The 23,092-nt window shown below is 43.8% G+C and overlaps 1 protein-coding gene across 6 annotated transcripts in view; it reads right to left on the reverse strand.

Moving 5' to 3' along the window:
• Positions 1–2,300: 2,300 nt before the first annotated feature.
• The window catches only part of LOC118589946 (NACHT, LRR and PYD domains-containing protein 1a-like), a 47,956-nt gene continuing 27,164 nt past the window's right edge, over positions 2,301–23,092 (reverse strand). For 5 of the 6 annotated variants that reach the window (XM_036197662.1, XM_036197659.1, XM_036197661.1 and 2 more), the window contains 10 exons: positions 22,350–22,520; positions 21,046–21,135; positions 18,197–18,288; positions 16,235–16,397; positions 14,612–14,835; positions 9,223–9,485; positions 8,607–8,732; positions 7,553–7,694; positions 3,454–3,498; positions 2,301–3,026 (listed from right to left, as the gene is read on the reverse strand). In XM_036197662.1, coding sequence (XP_036053555.1) covers positions 2,734–3,026; positions 3,454–3,498; positions 7,553–7,694; positions 8,607–8,732; positions 9,223–9,485; positions 14,612–14,835; positions 16,235–16,397; positions 18,197–18,288; positions 21,046–21,135; positions 22,350–22,520 — 1,609 coding nt within the window. In that variant the 3' untranslated portion in view covers positions 2,301–2,733. The remainder of the gene's footprint in view (positions 3,027–3,453; positions 3,499–7,552; positions 7,695–8,606; positions 8,733–9,222; positions 9,486–14,611; positions 14,836–16,234; positions 16,398–18,196; positions 18,289–21,045; positions 21,136–22,349; positions 22,521–23,092) is intronic. The other variant, XM_036197664.1, reaches the window with a different exon arrangement.

A 23,092-nucleotide genomic window follows, 5' to 3' on the forward strand; every position in this document is an offset into this window, starting at 1 on the left:
AATAACTCCAGTGTGTTACATTTGTCAAACACATTTAGGAACCTTGACTTCAGGTTGGGTGGGGTGGCACAGGCTGTTAATCCCAGCACTCAGGAGGGAAAGACAGGCAGATCTCTGAGTTTGAGGCCAGCCTGGTCTACAGAGTGAGTTCTCAGACAGACAGGGCTACACAGAGAAACCCTGTCATGAAAAACAAATAAACAAACAAAACCTTGACTTCACTTGTAATTACCCAATTCCTTTTGTTTTATGTTATTTCTAAACTCCTGATGAAATAAATGTAGCAGAAAGGGAGGTCAAAACTTGGAACTATCTCTTGTCAAATAAAGCACTAGAGGACTGTGGGTAAGAAGTCTGGGGAGAAGCTGCCTGCCTGTGACCCAGTGTAGGGCAGGAGTTAGAATAAGGAAAAACTGTGTTCCAAGAGAGAAGAAGAGGGAAAGCTTCAGATTCCCATAGGCAGAGCCAGCATGCCTGAAGAGTCCAGAGGAGAAGATGGGAGACACCGAGAAGCCAGGCTAATGGCTCTGGTCATGGGCCTGGCTGGGAGGGGAGCAGAAGCTTGATGCAGAAGGAACCTGGGTGTCTTGGGGATAGAGACTGGCAGGCCTACTCTGCAGCAAACACACAGCCTCAGAAGACTCAAGTTCTATTCTGATAGATGGGTGAGCAGTGGAGAAGAATCCCATTTTATCATTGTTTTATAACTTTGTCCAGTGACTGATGGAGGCAGATACAGAGATCCATGGCCAGGCACCAGGCTGAGCTCTGGGAATCCATCTGATGAGAGAGAGGAGAGATACTGCAGGTGAGGGACATCGAGATCATGATGGGAGGATGTGCAGAGATGACCGGCCACACTAGTGGAAGCTAGTGGACTGTGAACTGTGGGCTGGTGGCTGTGGAGCCCCCATGCGCCTGGACTAGGCCCTCTGGACACAGAAGACGGTTGTTTGGCTCAAACTGTTTGGGGGGGCACCCAGGCAGGGGGATCTGGATCTGTCCCTGGTCTATGGGCAGGCTTCTGGAACCCGGTGCCTGTGGTGTGACACCTTGCACAGCCTTGGTGCAGTGGGAAGGGGCTTGGACCTGCCTAGGCTCAGAGTGCTGGGCTGTGCTGACTCCCCATGGGAGACCTCGATTTGTGGGGTGTGGGGGTGCGGGGTTACTTGGGAAAGAGGGCTGAGGGTGGGTGGGAGGAGGGGGGATCTGTGGATAGTATGTGGAATGAGTAGAAAATTTCTTAATAAAGAAAAATGAAAAAAAAAAAGAAAAGAAATCTGTTTGTGTTCACTTGTGTACATGTTTCTGTGTGTGTGTATTTGATTGCGCAACTGTATATGGGTGCCATGAATCCCTCCACATGGAGTTGGTGTTATAGGTTTGAGCTGCCTGATGTGGGTTCTGGGAGTAGAACTCTGATCTTCTACAGGAGCAGCTCTTAGCCGCCTACCCTTCTGTTCACCATCTTTTTAACCATTGTACATCAGTTTCTTAAGCTGTGAATCCCACCTCCATTTGGGATGACAACGAAATGTGGGATTGCAAAATATTGACAAGAACAACAGGTTTGTGCACATGCAGTGGCCAAGATTAATTCAAATGTGCACTGAGTCTGAGGTGTTTCTGCAGTGTGTACCCTGTGACTTCCTCACTCCTGTGGTTCTGAGCACACAACGTGAGTATTTTGCACTGATTGAGCCCGAGCACCACACAACCTCTATGATGCTCCTGAAATATCTTGGCTCCGAGTCTAGGCTATTGTTTGCTGTGATTACAGCATTTTCCCTGTACATATGAGACTTTCTGTTCTCACAGAAACACGATAACTTAATTATTGAATGTAAAGATTTAAATATATTCCCATTTTCATTATCTGGCATGTAATAATCAGGTTAACATATCTTTGCATTGCGTTATGTGAGAACATTCCATTTTACAAGTTTGTGTTTGGAGTGATTGACTTGGATTACACAAAGAGATGGTAAGTGAATTTGGCCTGTAATTAGGACAGACTTTTCACCAGTCTCTGGAATATGTGCTGCACTTCTATGTAAAATATCTATCAACTCTGAGAGACACTGAAGATTCTCAGTGTCTTATAGCATCAAATATTCAATCAAGATTTAATTCCAAATGCAAAAAATAAAAAAACAGGCATTTCATTCGTTTGCAAATTTGCTATCATTTTTAACAAATGGTAAAACTGTATTACAGCAAAGTGTTGTTTATAATAAATTTCTTTAAGATTTATTTTTAGTAAAAATGTTTGATTTATATACTTATATATCTACATATCCAGAGGCACATAAAAATAATTTGGAAAAAGGTTTTGAGGGTGGTAAATGTTTGAGAAGCCCCCCTTCCTTGCCTATTCATTAGACATTCACTTTCCAGGGAAAGTACCATCTGTCTCCATTTCCATGCGCTCCAGTCCTGCTTGTATTCTGATGTGTCAGGTGGTTTTGAGACTGGTCCCTCAGGCCATAAGAGCAGGCTGGACAAGACGTGGATAGATTGTTGACTCCACTGGATGTTTACTGAGATGCTCATCCCACATGAACAGCTGACTGGGGAAGGTCAAGAGGGAACATCTGGTTCCCTAAGAGGTGTCCTGGAAACATTGCCATCAGAAAGGCCACTGACATGACCACTGGGTTATAGATTTAGTAGCCAAAGAAAGTCAGGCAGAGTCAGGAATCACTGAGTGCCCATCCCTCAGCCACTAAGATGTCAGGATCTCTCAGAGACAATTCTTGACGTCTCATAGAGGTCCATGATCAGGTGAGGATGGGTGTCCTTCAGAGCTCTGTAGACTTGCTCTTTACTGTCCCAGCTCCAGGACCTGCTGAGGCTGAAGAGCTTCCTCATCTTGTTTTGGTTGGTGGCCTCAGCCCGCACAGACTCATACTCCTCTTCATTCAGCACCAGATTATGCAGCTTGTCCAAGAGAGGGTCCACTGATGTCACTCGGGCCACCAGCTGCTCCCGATGCTCATCTAGGAAGTGCAGCAAGGCAGGGGCAGCTAGGGGTGAAGATGAGACTGGCACTGAGAGAAGAAAGGCTCCCCCTTTAGGCTCTCCCACAGGCTGTCCACTTCTTGATCTCTCCACTTACCTTATCTGCACCCCTGGCTCCCTCCTTCCTCTGGAAGGTCATTTGAAATAATACTTATATCCTTCCTGAGGCCAGTTATTAGTCTGACACTCCACCTAACTAGAATGATGGGTTCATGGTGGGGTGTTTAGGTTGGGAGTGGTGGAGTTATTGTCAGCATGGGTAGTAGCGAGGGGCAAGAGAGGAACTCTGCCCTGGGCATGCACCTCTCCTACCCTTCCTGGTGAGGTTTGGAAAACGAGGCTCCCTCCTTCTCACTGTCCTTATCTCAAGGATTAGATCATCTACCAGCAGAATACTATCAGCTCCTTTGGCCTCATATAGTTGTTACTGACCTTTGTGGCCTGCAGGGATCATGGGTGGTACAGGTCTCAGGTCCCCTGGAAGAAAGGAGAGATGGTGCATCTGTAACGATGCCTGTCACCAACACTCAGTGCACTCTGTGAAACTCTCACCCATGCTTGAGATTTTGAGAATAGTTCTGGATATGTAGATATATAAGTATACAGAAATTCTGATATATTCTAGAAAATGAACATTTCCTTATTCACACAGGGAATCTGGGCATGAGGACTATCATCATAGAGAGAGAAGACATGTGAATGAGCAATAGATATTTCTTCCACATAACCACAGCCTCACTTTTATCCTAGACTGAATTCCTCATGGAGAACTAACCAAGTCCCTTGCTGGCTTAAATCATTTGACATTCGATCCTGGGTAGAAAACTATTTTCTTGTCCTTGTTTGACCTTGTACATGCCACAAACATGTGTTCTTGATTTGGTGGAAGAATCAAGATGAAGCAAGACTGAGCACATGGAAACAATGAGTGAATTTTAGCACCAAGTGGGGGAGGCTAATAAGTTTCAGCTCATGAGTAAGTCCCAGGGGTTTGAAAAGACCTTAAATTGACTGTGCTCTAACAGTTTAGAGAAGTGAGCCCAAGAACCCAGTTTGTAGTATTGGAAGCCCTGGTTCCATTTGTGTGAAAAAATGATGATATTTTGTACACTCCATGCTAGTTGAACCATCTTTGTGCATCCTGATTTGTTGATAAATGGAAGCATCTAATGAAGAAAGTGAATGACATGAATTTAAAAACCAAAATGTAGGATTGGGGACACAAGAAGCCCATGGTTATAATCTTCAAGTATTGGAATACTTTCACACATGGAAGAGAATAGATCTTTCTTTTTATTTTTTTTATTTCTTTTTTGTTTTTCGAGACAGGGTTTCTCTGTGTAGCTTTGCATCTTTCCTGGAACTTGCTTTGTAGACTAGGCCGGCCTCAAACTCACAGAGTTCTGCCTGCCTCTGCCTCCCAAGTGCTGGGATTAAAGGCGTGTGCCACCACCACCACCCAGGGAGTAGATCTTAATGAGTCCCAAAGAACATAACAAAATCATGAGGAAGAATTTGGCTTAATAAAGAAAAACAGCAACATTGCTCCCGTCAGCTAAGGATCATATTGTGAGATGGGGATGAACAGCATTTAACCTTTCCAATCACCCTACCAGTAACTAATTCTGCTCTCCAGTTTACAGGTGAGGAAGGCCAGACTCAAATGAGTTAAGTCACTTTCCAAGATCGCCTGCAGAGTAAGTGCTGGAGTGAGATTCAAACCCTGGCCTGATGCTGGGGCAGGTCAGCTCTCCACCTGTGAGTCAGTCAGGTCAAGACTGAGCAAAGGCAGTTACTTGACCACATGTGAAGCCTGTTTCTAGCAGCTCTGGAGCAGGAACCACCACTGTTTGACAGCTGACAAGGGCTGGGCATCCACACAGATATTGGTTAGGGGAGTTGGGTTTTGGCATTGTGGGTGTTAGGCTAAGACTGTACTGTTACTTCACCAAAGAAATGTCAGTATTTGGTTTTCTCTTGTCTGTGTCAGCTTGAAAATATGGATGAATTACAAGAGCCAACAAACAAATGAATAAAAATACAAAGTTTTGGGACAGAAAACCTAACCATGGAAATGAAAGCACTTTATAAGAAGAACTTTAAGATATATATATATGAAAGGAAGAAATTGAAGGAAGACTTTGAGGATGAGAAGACATTCCTCCCCCAGTGCTCATTGTTTGAAAGAGTAAATATTGTGAAAATAGCCATCCAATTAAAAGCACACTACATAATCAATGCAGTCCCAATTAATATGCTAGGGACATTCTTCACAGATAGTGTGGAAAATAATGCTGAAATACACGTGGAACCACTAGAGACATAGGGCATCCAAGGTAATCCTGAACAAAAACAATTTTGTGGAAAGCTTCATCACACCTGATTTCAAACCAATACTGTAGCCATAGTAGTAAAAACAGCATAGTATTGGCATAAAGAGATGTGAAGATCAATAAAATAGAATAGAAATCTGGGTAAAAGTTCACACAGCCATAGCTACCTGGCCTTTGACCAAGAACCCAAGTTATACTTTGGAGGAAAGAGAGCCAGTTAAACAAATGGTGCTGGAAAACCTAGATAGCACTGCACGGAAGAACTAAACTACATGCCCATGCCTCACCTTTAAATAACGAACTAAATGATCAAAGACCTTAATATGGAACCTAATGCACCGAATCTTGTAGAGTAAAAAGTAGGGACACCATTTCAACACAACAGCATAAGTCAGGATTGTCTGAATAAGGATTGAAATGGGAGATCTTAGAAGTAATGAGGTTCAATAACAAAACTCAGTTCCAGTTGTGAGATATCTCCATAGGAGCTGCTTGGCAGGGAGCCCCTGGAGGTTCCCTAGACAATACAGGTGCATTTCATTCATCTTGGCTGTCCATCAGAACTAGTGAATAAGACCTTATTGCTTAAGACACCACACATCTTGGATAGGTGATATAGAGAATTCAAGCTGGAACTGAGTTGGAAGCTTTTGTAGATTCAGATGCTGTTATTCAGGCTGCTGAGGAAGAAAAGGTATCATCAACCATCCTGCCAGGGAAGATGGTCTCATGCTGAAATAGTGGCACAACTGTGGTGGGAGCAACCAGTGCTCACTTATTACCTTTCAAGCCTGCTCCACAAGATAGAATCCACCCCTAGCATTTTAAACTGATAAAAGGAACAAACCCAGGTTTTTTGATATCATAGGCCCTTGAGACTAGCTACTATTGCTGCCTAGCTAAATGGACACAGTGTCAATGCCCTTCTAAATATCAATGTTTATCCCACAGACAAAGGCTACTTTCAGTCTTCTTCAGAAAAGCCACTCACTGCTGTGAATGGAGGTGAATGCACATTCCTATTTCTTTACAAGATACTGAGAATAAATAGATATTTCTATCACCTCCTTAACCTCTAGGAAGAGAAATTGGAAAGAATAGTGGGACAGAATCACCTGCACCTACTGTCTCTGGACCCACACAAGTAGAGCTTGCTCATCAGTCAGCTGGACATGGGGAAGCAACTCACAGGGACAGTACCACTTAGTGTTGAAATACTGGCAAATAATAGACTATGGGAGAAGGGATGTACCTAATCCATGTGTACCCACTGGTGAATTCACTTGGTTCTACTGGGTAGTTCAAAACACACAGGTACACATATGGTCCCACTTAAACTTTGAGAGACACAAAGCAAAACTTTATGAATGTGGGGAAGGGATTTGTACTAAAGAAGAGGGTTGGTAGGAGTAGAAGGAAGATAAGAAGGTGTGTTTACGGTGGAGTTACTAGAATGCATTGTCTGAATATATAAAATGGTTAAAACAAAATGTATTTAAAATTATGTATGGATTTTAGATTGAATATCTCATGATAACAAAAATGCCTTCAATTTAGCTGTTTACATTTAAATGTGAACTAGAGCCAGATGCTTCATACATCTCAAAAATCTCATTTCTAGGACATTGGGGGCAGAAATCAGGATACAGGACTGAGAAAATGGGGCTTAGGACATGCGGTGGTGTAGATGTGTTATGCTTCCTGATAAATGATCATGTGTTGGAAGATTAGTCCTGCAGCAGTAATCAGAGGATGTTCAGCCATGAGGACTGTGATTTTATGAATAAACTCATATATTAGTGCACTCATAATTGCACGAGTACTGAGAACGGTATTAGAAACTATAAGAATGCACAGTTAGAGGAATTGGGCCCTGGAGGCATGTCCTGGAATAGAATATCTTGCATGAGCTTCCTTCCTCTTCCTTCTCCCCCTTCTCTCCTCTCCCCACTCCTCTTCTCTCCTGTCTCCCCTCCTCTTCTCTGTCCCCCCTCTTCTGTTCTCCTTCTTTTCTCCTTACCTTTTCCTACCCCTCTCTTCCTTGCTCTCACTCTAACTCTAACCACATGTTTGGATCTAACAAAAGCAACAAAACTACTCTGGCTATTTCATGACACCAAGAATTAGTGACAACATACCTCTCTCTACTCATTGCCTTTCTTCAACCTTTGGGATGTCTGGACCTAAACTAATTTTACCTGGTTTCATCAAGGCTTCCCAAATGAGATTCTGATGCTTCTTGTCTTTAATCTGGAGCTTAATCCCTGAACCCATGTGATCAACATAGATCTCAGAGAAGAGCTGGGATTCCCCAGGGCTCCTGTAGCACAGCTCCAGTTCCTGGAAAGACAGAGAGAGAGAGAGAGAGAGAGAGAGAGAGAGAGAGAGAGAGAGAGAGAGAGAGAAGCTTCTACTCATGTGAAAAGCTTTACTCATACTTTCTTGATCTTGCACATCACTTTAGACACTGGCTGTCTTTTGCCTTAAGGTAACCCACAGCCTTTGAATGTACATCTTTAATCAGAAGTTGGAACGTTGTGGAAGAGGACATAGAAAGAATGTAGCAACAAAAATACGGAGAATGCTTATTGATCCAGCTAAGATTCCCATCATGCTGTTTCTTTTCTCATCACTGGAAAAAACATGATAGAAAACAACTTGAGGAAGAGTTTATGTTGTTTAGTTTCATGGTGGGGAACACATGGAAGCTGGGGCTACATTCTTGGTGCAGGAGATTGTGACACAGCTTGTTATATCCCAAAGGATCAGGAATCCAAGTCTGAGGTGGGAGCAGGGCATGGCTATAGCCCTCACAGCCTGCCACCAGTGGTCTGCTTCTGATGGCCAGGCCTCACATATTTGTTTCCACAACTCCCCAAATACTAGCAATACTAAACTGGGGATAAAATGTTTAACATTTACTCCTGTAGGAGACATTTCAGATTCAAACCATGGCAAGTGAGAGCTCATCCTGAAAGTCCTGCTCACACATCTTAAGTCGGGGCTGCTGTCATGTTAGGCTGGCCCTTTCTCTGTGCCATATTGAATCTAATTCTTCAATTCTCTGGACCTTCTGTATTCCAGTGTGGTCCTTTACATTGTTTTCTACCTAACTTGTATGTATTCTTGCTCATCCCAAATCCCAATTGTTTTCTTCCTAATTGCAGTTTGCTGCTAAACCTTGTAACCTGCCCCACAGTTTCCCAAGCCTGGCATCTAACCATGAAAAGAAGCAAATACTTGGATGCTCACCTTTGGGTTGATTTCCAGCTTCTTGGAAGCAGACACTGTGTAGCGGGAGCCAATATAAAGAGAGTCTACTGGGGGTGGCTTATTTATTCGAACAAATTGGAATCTCATTTCTTCATCATCAATGGCCTAGGGAACATTGCAGACAGTGACTTAACTAGAGTTCTGGGCTACAACATCTATCTGGTCTGAATAAGGTGAGGTGGGTGATCAGCACATTTGAGTGGGGTTGGGTGGTGACACCTCCTGGTCACCCTTCTGCTTGTGTTCAGTCACACAGACTGTTGAATTATTGGCTCTTGTCACGTTCATTGTGGGAACAAGGACGCTGCCAGAGAGGAAGGAAGGTGACTATATGTTGGGCATGGAGTATTTGCTTTCTTCTGATGGGTGGAAAGAGGCCATAGAAGGCTGTATAGAGATTGCTAAAGGAACATTAAGGGCAGTTGGGGGAGACTCTGGTGTGAGGGGGCCAAGAAGACAGCAGGATTATAAACACCAGCATATATCTTATGGAACTGAATATCCACCCCAAGCTGAGAAACTAGGGGCTCACTAGCTGCATCTCAAGTTTTCTGTCAGCCCACCCTGGCCCCGCTTCTGTGATTCTCAGTGTCACCTTCCGAATGGTGCAGTCATTGGGGATGAGGTAGAGATGAAGGGTGACTTCCTCGAGACTGAGGTGATAGTAGATCAGTGTGATGGAAGTGATGGGGATGAAGTGTCTGACAGCAGGGATCAGTCTCAGCAGAACTCCCACTGGGGAGAAGCTTGGGTTTTCCAAGATTGTGTGGTGCTGCTCCATTCTGGCTGGCGTTTCTAGGACCATGCCATGTTCTTGAAAGTGGGCCACACTGAACCAGGAGATGTCCACCTGTCCCTCTGAAAGAACAGATTCAGAGATGTAGATTTAGTGTTTCCGTTGAACCCTGCTTGGCTGGAAAAATAGCACCCTAGGATTTAGAATGATTGTGGTGGTTTGCATGAGAATGGCCACCATAGTTGGTGGAATTGTTTGGGAAGGAGTAGGAGGTGTGGCCTTGTTGGAGGAGATATGTCACTGGGGTGGGCTTAGAGTTTTGGAAAGCTTGTGCTGTTTCCAGGTTCCTTTCTCTCTCCTCCTTGACAATAAGGATGTAAGCTCTCAGCTACTGCTCTGGTGCCAAGCCTGCCTGATTTCTGCCATGCTCCCTGGCATGATGGTCACAGACTCACCCTCTGAATCTTTAAGTCTCAATAAAATATTTCTCCTATCAATTCTTGGGTCATGATGTCTTTTGGATTTTACCTATTTGTTTATGTTTATGAGAAATACTGTGAACAAAAACGTGTGAAGATTTATTAAATAATCCCTAGTGAGTACATATCAGATCAATAAAATTTTTCCATACTACTGATTCACTATGCCAAGGAGGTGAGTGTGGCCTGCTGCCAGAGGTGACTCATGCAAACTGCCCCTCATTGGAGCAGCCTTGACTTTTGCCCTGTCTAGCTGCTGTGGGAACATTCACAGTGGAGTGGAGGTTCTTGATGGTCTTTATAGATCCAAAGAATACAGTCTCAGAGTCTACTGTCAGAAACTGGACACCCAGCAGGTTCTCTGAGGTGCTGCCATCACTAGCCTCAATGTTTTGGGTTTGGCAGTGCCCTCCAATATGCTTGTTCAGGGTGGAGTTTGCTGTTATGAACAAGACCCAAGGGTACCTACCTTTGCCCATTGAAGACAAAGCTGGATGCATCCATGGAATGGTTAAGGTCAAATGTGAACTTGATAAAAATCTAGAATCACCTTAGATACAGACCTCAGGGCATAATGGAAGGAGATTTTCTTGTGAAGATCCAAGTTCATTTAAGTCAGAAAGCCTTAAGTGATGATTTTTCCTGTTCCACACATGTAAATGCTCAAGGAAGTGTTTCCACATGATCAGCACATCATACAGCTATGGTTCAGGGTGGAAAGGGCAGTCCACATTTCTAGTTTGGAGCAGAACTTGGCAGTGTCATCAGTATAGTTTTTAGGTGTGAAAGATACTAGATTAATAGGCCACTGAGTTAAGCTCCACAGTTTCAGACAGCAGCTGAGGCCAGACAATGTGCCAGAGTCAAAGATCCTGCAAGGAGGACCTGAGAGCACCTTCTGTGAATCTTTGAAAGTGAAGCCTAAGGTGGACTGGACATCCTAGAATGTTGGAGAAGCCAGAACCACATTTTTTTCTGCTGAAGAAAGTTGTAGTAGGAGTTATGTAGGCAAGGAGTAGTCAGTTGGCCCAAGAGAGAGACTAGGTGTGCTTCATGTGGTAGAACTGAAGAGCTGGAGCTACTTTTGTACCCCTGTGAATGACATCATGAGCTCTATAGCTGGACAAGAAGCTGCAGAAATTGGTGTTTATGCTGATGGAGTTTTTGTCCTGCGGTCTGATCATTCCTTGGAATGCCCCTATTTTTCCATTTTTGAATGGCAATGTTTATTCTGTGTCATTGTATGTTGAGACATGGAATCCGCCAGCTCTCATTGGACCAAGAGGTGAGTGACTCTTCTCCTACCCAGAGAGTCCTGCCTCTAGGACCTAGGCCCCGGGACACAACCAGTCCCTGGGAACCCACACCCCTTGCTGCCCCAGCTGCTGGCCAGTAGGGAAAACTCCTGCAGGCATACTCCTAAATCCCCCATCATAGCCTGCAATCTATAAGACCCATGCTCTATCCCAAATGTACCCATCCCCCTGTGACTCCAGAGGCTTCCTGAGACATGGAATCCTCCAGTTCTAATTGGACCAGGAGTTTCCAGCCAGCAGGGAAGACTTCTGTGGACAGGATCCCCCACCAAAACCTCCTATCATAACCCTGCAATCTACAAGACCCATGGCCTTTCCCAAACATACCCATACCCTTGTGATCCCAGAGGCTTCCTGAGACACAGAATCTTCCAGCTCTTATTGGACCAAGAGTGGCGCCTGAGACAGAGAATCAGCTCCAATTAGACCAAGAGCTAAGATTAGACCCAGTGTGCTCTGAGACACAGCCACAACAAGCACAGATTGGACCAAAAGCAGCTTGCTCAGACACAGACACTCTTGCACTTATTAGATTGAGGAAGAGATGGGTAGACACTAGTGCAAAAATACATACAGCATAAAGAGCAATATGGTATCACCAGAACCTAGCAGTTCTACAACAGCAAGACCTGAACATCACAACATAGAAGAACCAGAAGAAAGTGACCTTAAAAATAACTTTATAAAGTTGATAGAGGCCTTTAAAAATGAGATGAAAAATTCCCCTAAAAAACTGAGGAAAAGACAAGCAAAAAATTGGAAGAAATCAATAAATCCCTTAAAGAAAGCCAAGAAAACCATGAAAAGCAATGAAACATGTGAGGGAAACAGTCTGAGATCTGAAAATTGAAATATAAACAAGGAAGAAGACACAAACCAAGGGATTTCTGGAAATAGAAAATCTGAGTAAACAAATAGGAACTACAGATGCAAGCATAACCAACAGAATACTGGAGATGGAAGAGAGAATCTCTGGTGTAGAGAAAACACCAAAGCCAAAAAAGTCATAACACAAAATGTCCAGGAAATCTGGGAAACCATGAAAAGGCCAAATCTAAGAATAATAGGGATAGAAAAAGGAGAAGAATACCAACACAAAGGCACAGAAAATATATTCAACAAAATCATGGAAGAAAACTTTCCCAACTTAAAGAAGGAATTGCCTATGAAGATACAAGAAGTTTATTGAACACTAAATAGACTATACCCCCCAAAAGTCCCCTCACCACATAATAATTAAACAACTAACCATACAGAATAAAGAAAGACTATTAAGAGCAGCAAAGGAAAAAGGCCAAGTGACTAATAAAGGCAGATCATCAGAATAACATCTGACTTCTCAGTGGAGACTCTGAAAGCCAGAAGGTCCTGGATAGACATTATGCAGACATTAAGAGACTGTAGATGACAGGACCTGCCTATACTGAATCCACCAGGTTTAAATGAATTCCCAGGGATGCCTTGATCCTGGAGGACATGGGAATGGAGGGGAGGGGCTGGGAGGAAGGTAGGGGTGGGGGCGGGAGGGGGGAGGACAGGGGAACCCATGGCTGATGTATAAAAATTAAAACACATAATGATAAAGAAAAAAATAGAAGGTATTTGATTAAAAAAAAAGAGAGAGAGAGAGACTGTAGATATTTGTTCCTGTGCTTTTTCCAATCTTGGTCTCAACAACTCACGCTCTTACAGAATCCACCAGGTGTAAATGAATCCCCAGGGGAGTCTTGGCCCTGGAGGAAATAGGAATGGAGCGGAGGGGCTGGGGGGAAAGTAGGGGTGGGAGCGGAAGGGGGAGGACAGGGGAACCCATGGCCAATGTGTAAAATTAAAACACAAATATAATAAAAAAAAGAGACTGTGGATACCAGCCTAGACTAATATATTCAGCAAAGCTTTCAATCACCATAGACAGTGTATACAAGACATTCCAAGACAAAACCAGATTTAAACAATACTTTCCACAACTCCAGCCCTACAAAAAGCACTAGAAGGAAAACTCCAACCTAAGGAAGTCAGATGCATCCATAAAAACACAGGCAATCGATAACCTCACAGTGGTAAATCCCAAAGGGAAATGCACCCACACCACCTAGCCCTGTGACTGTTCTTGCTGCACATTGTTGCTTCCTACACTGTAACAGAACCACCTTGTTTCAATATTCCAGTGGGGCAATTGTCCCATCTGAGAGTGGGCGTAAGGTACAGGAAAGGTGGTGGCCTGCTGGGAAGAAGCTTGAGTGGTGACTGGGGCAAGTGTTGTTGGGGAGACCAGAAGCTCTGTGTGGCCTTGTTGAATGGGCCTCAGACACACTAGGAAGTCGCCATCTGGGTAGCATTGCTCCCATGTTAGAGTCTGGAGCTTAGGGCCTTGTGTGTTTGTAGATGTCTTGGTTGTTTGTATTTGTTTTGTGAGTTCTTTTCAACCAAGTCCTGCTTTGTGTCTTCACCTTTATTTGTTTTCTTCTTGTGAGATTGCCATTAAATAGGAATGTCTTTAACCTAGGGTATACTTAGCTTGTTCTCTATTAGTTGTTCTTCTATTGGCTGGAGCAGCCCATGTTTCTTTGTGTTAGTTCTCATGACTTCTTCAGTGTCAGATCTCCCCTCTTGTGGCTGCTCATCACCTTCAGACCATGAACAAACACCAGCTTCATCTGCTATAAACTGGATTCTCCTGGTCTCTATGATGGGCCTATTGCTGTACTCCTTGAAGCAAGATTGTTAATCAGCCTCATTAGCCAGTTGTACAACACCTGGATCCTTGTTGTTGTTGCTGCTTTCTCCTTTCTTAAGTGTCGTCTGGCTGTGTAGCCTCGACAGAGCTGTAGTAATGGTTTCCTTCATGAGGTTGTTCATTGGGAATTTTGCATTTCTTAAACTATCTTTCAAAGGAATCTTGGGTGATGACTGAGGTTCAGATACTTTATGAGCCCCCCGCCTTTACTTAGGACACCTCTCTTCTTTTACTCCAGTTCTCAAATGAATTCTAGTGACATCATTTTCTCCCTGCCTGTAGGAGTGTAAAGGCTCACATTTTGGTATCCTGGGTACCAAATGATCCTTGTTACTTTCCTTTGTCTTACTTATAACAATCATTTCACATTGCTCAATTTATTCTCTGTTTCCTGCTGAGCTCTTGAGAGATAGGCTATGTACAGAGCACTTAATAAATTCTAGTTAATATTGCTATTGAGAACACCACTTTCTACTAAGGAAACTCCTTTAGGTAAAACAGAAATAATGTCATAAGGCTGGGACACATGTGGTTCCAAGAAGATACAGCAGACAAGAAAAGATGACAAAACATCTCAGTGTCCACCTTCATAACCTGCTCTACCTCACTAAGGAAGTCATAGACTTTCCTCGTCACCCACCATCCTACACTGTCCTATATGACCTGCCAACTCCACTCAATACCACCAATCTACTCCTTATGTTTCCCTTGGTTACCTTGGAGAGCCACAAAATGAGGGAGGTGCACAGCAGCCACAGCTCCCTGCTCAGCCTTGATATCAAACAGAGGCCCAGCCACCATGTGACTGTGCTGCAAGGGAGTCTCATCCAGATATTGGCTCCAGGCACAGAATCCAATCTCAATGGTCACTGCCCTTGTCACCACAAAGCGGAGTCCTGTGTTGGGACAGTGGTAGGAACCAGGCACAGGGAACTGAACTCTAGAAGAGGGAGAGGCAGACACCAGTGAACATCAGCCCTGCACCTCTGCTGGGTGCAGACCCAGTGCAGGGCTGGAGACACAGCAGACTTCATCCAGATGGCTCTGAGTTCTGGTTCCTCTGCTGTCTCTCTGTGGATCCCTGATTAAGTCATTTAACCCTCAAATCTGTTTCCTCATCTGTACACAGGGGTAACAATGACAACACCATCTTACAGACCTGTGAGTACTGAGTGATCTAGAGCAATCCTACAGGTAACACACACCTGGAGCAGTTAGATACGCCTGTGGTAATGATGAGGGTGATGAAATAGATGTGTGTGTGTGTGTGTGTGTGTGTGTGTGTGTGTGTGTGTGTGTGTGTGTGAAGTTCTGGGGATCAAACTAGGACCTTGTGCACACTAGGAAAGAGCTCTACCACTGACACAAATCTTCAGTTTTTAGTGTTTGTATTCTTAAAGAGTACATTTCCTAAAAATAAGAGTTCATCTACTAGTATTAGTGATAAATCCTTGGTCCTGAAAAATGCTTTACCAAGATCTTCAATGATTTTCTCAGGCTTTCTGTTTGATGACACATAGGTGGACAATTGTCAGTTTCTGTGGAAGGAAGTGAAAATGACAGTTTCTCCAGCTGAGACAGTGACTGTGACAGTGTTGGAGGAGGGCAACAGGTTATGGAAGACACTATGACTGTGGATACAGTCACTCATTACTCATAGGGACTATGGCCCTTGGAGGATAAAGCTGCTGAATTCATCCTCACGTTCTCAGATCCTAGCAGGTTCTTGGCACACAGTGGTTGTTAGTGAAGCAGGAGTGCAGAGACTATAGGGATTTAAGGGAAATCTAAGAGACAGGAGAACCCAAATATAATGAGGAGAAGGATGCTGTTTATAACATGAATAAAATAACCAGCAGAAAAACCTCGTTTCAGATACTGAGCCAAGTTGAGCACAGACTGTTTAGATGGAATGAAGAACTCCTGTCAGCTCTGTTGGTGTGGCAGTGGTGTGCTGGTCATGGAAGATGAGGTCCTGTCTTAACTGTGGGGAAGGCATAGCGAAATGTTTGTGTGTGAAGTCACCTAATGTCCTGGACTCACAATACTGTGACAGTGATGACAAGGGGCAGGGGGAACGTGAGTAGTTGAAACAAACTTGGAAAAATGTTTACTGGAGCTGAGTAATTGAACAAGGAAGATCTTGTGCTCTCTAGTTTGGTAAATGTCTGAAAATTGTATAAAAAAGACCCCTATTTTTATAACATCACAAGCTTCTTATTCCTGTCCTGGCTTTGCCACCTGCATTATTAAGGGAAGGAGAAGACAGTAGAGACTAGGTGAAAAGTGTGGAAAGTGTGCTGGGGAAAGCCAGCCTTTGCCAGTCAGAGTTCACTCACCGGTACAGGTTCCTCTCTCTGTCAACCACCTCAGTAGCCACAGGCCCTGTAGGTCCCCAGAAGTCATCTTCAGTCTCCAGTGGTTCCAGGTGCTTGTATCGTGGAGAGTCAGGGGGAGATGAATCGAAGGTCTTTAGTGGTGCAAGTTGTGAGTACCACTCCTCTAGAAATGGCCAGACAGAGGTCACTCTATGTTGTCCAGGCTCATCTCCACAGCTTTCCCCAGACAGAGGTCACTCTATGTTGTCCAGGCTCATCTCCACAGCTTTCCCCAGAAATAGACAGACCATGGCTGAATTCTTTTCCAGGTTCTCCAGCCTAGGTTTTAGCAGGAAGTGTGCCTATAGTTTTCATCAGGCTACCTGTGTGCTTTTCCTTGATATAAATATTGTTTTATAAATATATATATATATATATATATATATATATATATATATACATACACACACATAAAGTATATATACATAAAGTATGTATATATATATATATATATATATATATATATATATATTTTTTTTTTTTTTATTTTATTGTCTTTCCACTGTGTTTTTGACCAACCATCCCACCATAATACCTACTCCCCAGACAGCTATTTTCTATCTTACTGGTCCATAAGTGTTGATTTTCCTAGAATGTCTCAAGTGGGCATGTTGAAAAAGACAAGAACATAACTCATAATATAGGTGAGTAGGGATAGAGAGGTGTAGGCAAATTTATAAATGATCTTATTAGTAGAAATCATGGAGCCAGATATAGGGGTGAAAACCTGAGAGAGATCAGAGGAATAGGAACAGCTACATACTAATCTTACCTCACCAACTCCACAGCTTCCAAAAGTGAGACTTCTTGTCTGCTCACACCTATATGCCTTGTTCTGCCATCTGATTTGCTCTCTCTGCCCAGCTACATCACTTCCTCCTCCTGCCCAGGTCTGTTACTTCCTGTCTGTCTGTACAGACCTCCATAGTTAACTAGTGTTGGAATTTCAGGTGTGTGCCACCACACCTGGCTCTGTTCCCAGTGTGGCCTTGAACTCACATAGATCCAGATAGACCCCTGCCTCCCAAATGATAGGATTAAAGGCGTGTGCTAACTTTGCATGATTTTTGTATAGTGGCTGGCTTTTTCCTCTCATCTCCAGGCAAGTTTTATTTTATTGGGAGACACAGTATATTGGGGGACATGATACATCACCACAGGGAGGTAAGTCTCAGGACATAGCAGCTTAGAATGAGACACAGAGCCCTGGTATAGAGACTGATGCAAGTCACAGACTTGAAAAAGGGGCATCAGAAGCCCTTAAGGCAGGGAGAAAAGAAAGAAGTGTTTTCTCTGGGTTCTAGATGTGGAAGGCCTTGCAAGGGGTAATGTTCTTGTTTGTAGAGAGCCTGTATTGTTTTATGCCAGAAACAGGGGGATAGAAATGATGACTGACTCCAGGACATCTGTTGCACATAATCTTCCCTCTATATGACAGGGATGTTGCTCCTGAAATCTCAACAATATCTTCACAATAACAGCTCTAGTTGACATGCTAATGTGGATGGGGAAATCTGATAATGCCACACTCCTAAATGAAGAGCTATAAGCAATTAATAGCTGGTAGCAGAGGGATAAAAATCAGTCTCCCCCAACCCAGGAAGAATTTCCTAGTAGGTTATCTAGTCCCAAGTGTTCAATCTGAAACATATATATGACCAACACTAAATGGACTCATTGGTTGTATTTATATATACATATGTAAATACACATATACTTAACAGTAATATTTAAGAACAGGTCATGAATTTAAGAGTCTTTCTTGGTGGGACACAGGAGTTGTTGGAGTGGGCAGACTGAGGGCTGGAGATGATGTAAATATAATACTTGTGTATTAAATTCTAAAAAAATATTTAAAAAAGAAAGAAATGATGACTTCTTCATCTGCCAAGTATGATGCTCTGGGTCTGAACCCATACATACCTGACTGTAGTCTTTGATCCTTGAATGAGGTCGGGCTATCACCCATTTCTTCTCCATACAGGTTCTTAGTAGGGTCCATCACATGTGGCTTCCTATACATAGACATGTTCATTTCCTCAGATGTCAAGGAAACCAGGGCTGTGTACTCAATATCCCCACAAAAGATCCAATTTATCTGTATTGGAACTCAGTCTTGTGCTTCTTCTCATGGCCAGAACTCTTTGAAGGCCCCCCCCCCATTCTTCTGGGTATCCATGATGCTTGAATGGGGATCATCTCAACCCCTCCTTTGCTTTTATTTGAATGTGTTCCCAATGTTTACTCATTAGAAAGTGTCAGCAGCCAATATCACGAGCTATTGTGGGCCAAGATGCAAATACAGCTTATAGCAATTGATAATTAAGATGTCAACCTGCAGAGGAATGATTCTTAGATGGGGTACTCTGTCAAGTAAGGCTTGCAGGCTACTGACTGTTGCTCCTATCTGTAATTTCCTGTGCAATAACAACTATGCTATCTCCCCATTACCATGCATTTTCATGAAATGTGTATATGTAATCGCATGATTGTATCTCAATCTTATGGGCACACATATATCTGTGGATGGTCAGAAAGATAACTTTTCATTAGCTGTACAATTTTGATATGTAGAAAATATGCTAGGATATGTTTCATAGCTAGAGCTATTGTCCCATGTGGATTGTAGACACTTAAAGCCTGCTTTGTTGGTTTTTTTTTTGTTTACTCAGAAAATAACAGTTTCTCTCAGTCTAACACAAACTGCACACAATTAGATTATTTTTACCTCAGAGCAAGTTCAAACTAGACTAAAGGCCTTCATAAATAGATCATAAGTTTAAAACTTTACAGTTATGCATAAGGTCAGAGTTGTAGGTGGTTAATCAAAGTTACTACACAAAGCACCTAAGAAAAGCATGCCAGGTCTTCTCTTGCCAAGTCTGCTCATAAAGAGCTGTGTCTCAGAGTTTGTCACACTGGGTACTGTGCCCCCTCCTCTGGTCCCGAAACCTTGAAACTTTGGTTTGCCATAATAAATGGCTTGACTCCTTATCGCTTACCCTAGGAATGTGATTTAGACCAAAGAGAGGTAAAGCTTGTAATTTTTATTATTGCTTCAAGCCTCCTGTAAAGAGTGTTATTAGACTAGATGAGAAGAAGCAGGAGGATTAGAACAGAGAATTAGAGCTAAGAAATTATAGACAAACAGAACTTAGGAAAAATGAGCTGAAAAGAAGCTGTAGATTTAGGGAGCAGCTGAACAATAAAAAGGCACACAAAGAAGAACGGTGTGAGCTGATTCACTCCTTTGCCCTCAGATCCTTAAATTTCCCTCGCTTGTTGTAGCATCTTTTCTGGACTCTGAAAGGGGCCTTAGGGGCTGGCACCAGAAGGACCCCATTAAGAAAGTTAATCTCCAATGCCCGAGTGCTGATAGGATGAAGGATAAGATACAGTGAGATCATGAAGGGGTTAATGCCATCATGACAGGAGTAGATCCTGTGGCTTGACAGGACTTGTCACAAAAGTCACCTTGACCTCCCACTCTCTGAGCTCCCAGTTGTGCAGTCAGATAGAACAGGAAGAAGGGCTTCTCTAGATATAGGGTCCATTCCCTTGCCCTTCCTTGTAAATAAAACTGCCAGAAATAATCTCAATTCTTTTTGTTAAGTGCTCAATGTCAGACATTGTGTTATAGTTGCACAAAACAAACTGATAATCACTCACCCTTAATGCTAATCACCTAGACAGTACCTTCTAGATCTTTCTCCTTTCTGTTCTCTCCTCTTCTCCTCCACAGACTCCACCCCAACCCAAGATGAAGTGAGTATTGTCCTGAACCACTGCAGCATCCTCTGACAGGCATCCCTGCTTCTGATCTGGTCCCTTCTAGCTCATTTTCTACATAGTAGGCGACCATAAAAAATGGGTGGAGATGCCACTTCATAGCTGAGGCACTGGAGTGCCTCTCATTTCCTCTGGGAAGAAGCAGAAGGTTCTTAGCATGGTCTGTAGTTCTTGTTGTGGTGTCTGTCCCCCCCCCCAGGCCCTCCTATGTCACCCTTTCCTGTTCACTGACCTCTAGACCAGTGGCTCTCAGATCACTGTGCTCAAATGTCACCTGGACAGGCAGTGGAGTCATAAAGCTCAGTGAAGGAAGCTTCCCCACCCAAGATTCTGAGTCAGCAGGGATGGCAGCTAGGAACTAGAAGACAGGTGGAATTCATGGTTATGAACTGGAATTGACTAAACTTGGAGAGCATGGGGCTTCAGCACAGCCCCCGAGGGTGGAAAATGACCTTCATCTCCTGGGGCTTTATATCCCATAGTACAGTGTGTGTGTGTGTGTGTGTGTGTGTGTGTGTGTGTGTGTTGTGCACATACTCCTGTGTATATGTGTGTGTGAACATTAGGGTTGGGACAGTGATACCCATGGTGGTTTTGTCCTCTAAGAGATTTTCTGTATCTTTTAAAATGTAGTTTCTGCTTTCATTGTTCCAGTGGTCTGGGTTTCCTGGTGCTCACCATTGTCACACTTGCTGTGCCCAGAGGACTCAACCATTAACTCACCTTTCATATTCTTTTTTCCAATGAAAGAACTTATGTAGGCATGTTATATGATTCTACTTTTTTAACTAAAAGAAAAAAAAAAGACAACCCCTGGCACACAGAATCCATTCTCACTTTGATTGCTGTGGTTCCTGGTTTCTTCCTGGCTCTGTTTGTCTTTCTCATCACCTCAGGACCCTGTTCCCTCCTCTCAGCTCTGGAGCAGAAACATAGTGCCTGGGTTGACCAGTAGGAGTAGGAGTTCTGTGTCCACCCCTTACCATATGCTGGAGATGAGCAGCTGTGGATTCTTTGCCTCCACAGCTTTGAGCTCCATCATCACCTGGTCACTGAGAGCAGCCTGGTCCAGCCTGTAAGCACAAGAGGGGGATGTTTCTTCTGGGATCCACCACAGGATCATGAAGCCTCAGGGTCCAGGATCCTGGACTCTGTTGTCTGTAGATGGAGCCAGAGGAGCCTTATATAGGCTTATTCATCAATCAAAACCAGCACAAAGGATGGAGAGCAGCAGATTGAATGGAGGGAGATGTATCCATGACCCAGTCTCAGTGGGGCCTGTTTAGTGTTCAGGGAGATCTGAACCCAGTATGAGGACCTTTGGAACTTTCTGGAGCTGAAATGAGGGGCTGGACCTTTATACCCTCCCCCGCATGTCAGTCATTGGAGACAGACTGTCCCAGGGAAAGGTACATGACCAGAAATGAGGGACTCTTGTTAGAAAATGACAGCGCTGTAGCTATCAGCTTTCCCAGTGGTTGGAGGTCATGGCCATATCCCCTGTGGGATTCTGGAAAGAGGACCACCATAAGCTTCTATATAGTCCCACAGCCCTCCAGGAATTCAACCACTTTCTGTTCCAAAGCTTTGTCCAACTCTGCCATTGCCTGGGCTGCTGTCTCCAGGTGGGCCCAACCAAGGCCTATTTCTCTGTCAGGCCTAGAAGAAGCCCTCCTGAGCCATTCAATAAAGTTGAATCTCACAGCATTACATTCGCATAATACCATTGGCTGCACAGCATTCAGCAGAGATGGTCAATACTGAATCATGGCTAACAGGTAATATGTCTGTCTCTTTTAACCAAACTTCAGGAGGACAGAGTCATGTGTGTTTGTGACTCTATCCCTAGGGTCTGGACCAATGCTTGGAACACAGGGGCCCTGATATGGATGTATGCATCCATGGATTCATGAATGAATAAATGATTGAAACATGTCTTGGAGTAAGGCAAACCTGGTAGTCTGTAAGAATAATAGTCTTGCTAATACACATGATTGCACAGTGCCCAGCTACCTACCTTGTATTATCTTTGTTTTTACATATATACATTTTATGTCATTACCATCATCAAGGTGGATATGACATTCATATAATAGATAAAAAAAAAACTGAGTTTTAGAGAAGAAAGCGACGTGCAATGTCACAGGTATAAGTGGCACAGCTGGTCAGGAGCCAGGCTGACTGTGCATTATCTGTCCCTTTTCTTTTCTATGTCTTGTCATCTAGTAATGCACCTGTGTCCCTTCCCTTGCATCCTGCCCAGAGGGAATCCCAGGGTCTTACTTACCACAGGATTCTGAGGTTGCAGTAAGGATTCCTGAGCGCCTCACACAGCAGCCTCACACCATCGTCTCCCAGGTTATTCAGCTGCAGGTCTAGCTCAGTCAGACTGGAGCTGACCCTGAGCACTGAGGCCAGGTCCGCACAGTGTCTGAATGTGAGGCCACAGTTGATGAGCCTGCAAGGGAGATGCTCACCATCAGCTTCTCCAGGGCTCACTGCTCTTGGGAACTCAGTTCAGATCTCTCTTTGTGATCCCTGGTGTGCTGTGTTGGCAGTGCTTAGCTCTCTGGAGTGCCTTTTCTAGTCTGAGTGGATAATTCCATGCTTCCCACAGCTGAGCAGCAGGAGCGATGGAGTACAGGCTGGGCACCACTACTCTGCTGTGACTGGCCATGGCAGAGCTCCACAAGGCCCAGGACAGCTCCTTGTTATATTTCAAGAGCCATCTGAAGTGAAATTCACCAGCCATAGAATAGGGCATGATATCACTCATGTAAAATCTTAATAAAGATGGAGATGGGTGGTTACAAGGGCAGAGATCAGGAGGAAATGGGGAGATGCCATTCCCTGAGCCTGGAGCTTTCTCTTCTCCTGCTTCATTTAGCCTCTTCTTCTGTGTTCTTCAGCTCTGCTGTAGCTGCTTCTGCAGAAGGTTTGCTCTACTGCAGACCTCATGGGGGTGTTGTTAGCAATAGCTAGTGGGGCTCCCTACTGAATATTAGCCTTTCAGGATCCCCAAGAACAGAA

This window comes from Onychomys torridus, chromosome 8, assembly GCF_903995425.1.
Source record: "Onychomys torridus chromosome 8, mOncTor1.1, whole genome shotgun sequence".
NCBI classification, from domain to species: domain Eukaryota; kingdom Metazoa; phylum Chordata; class Mammalia; order Rodentia; family Cricetidae; genus Onychomys; species Onychomys torridus.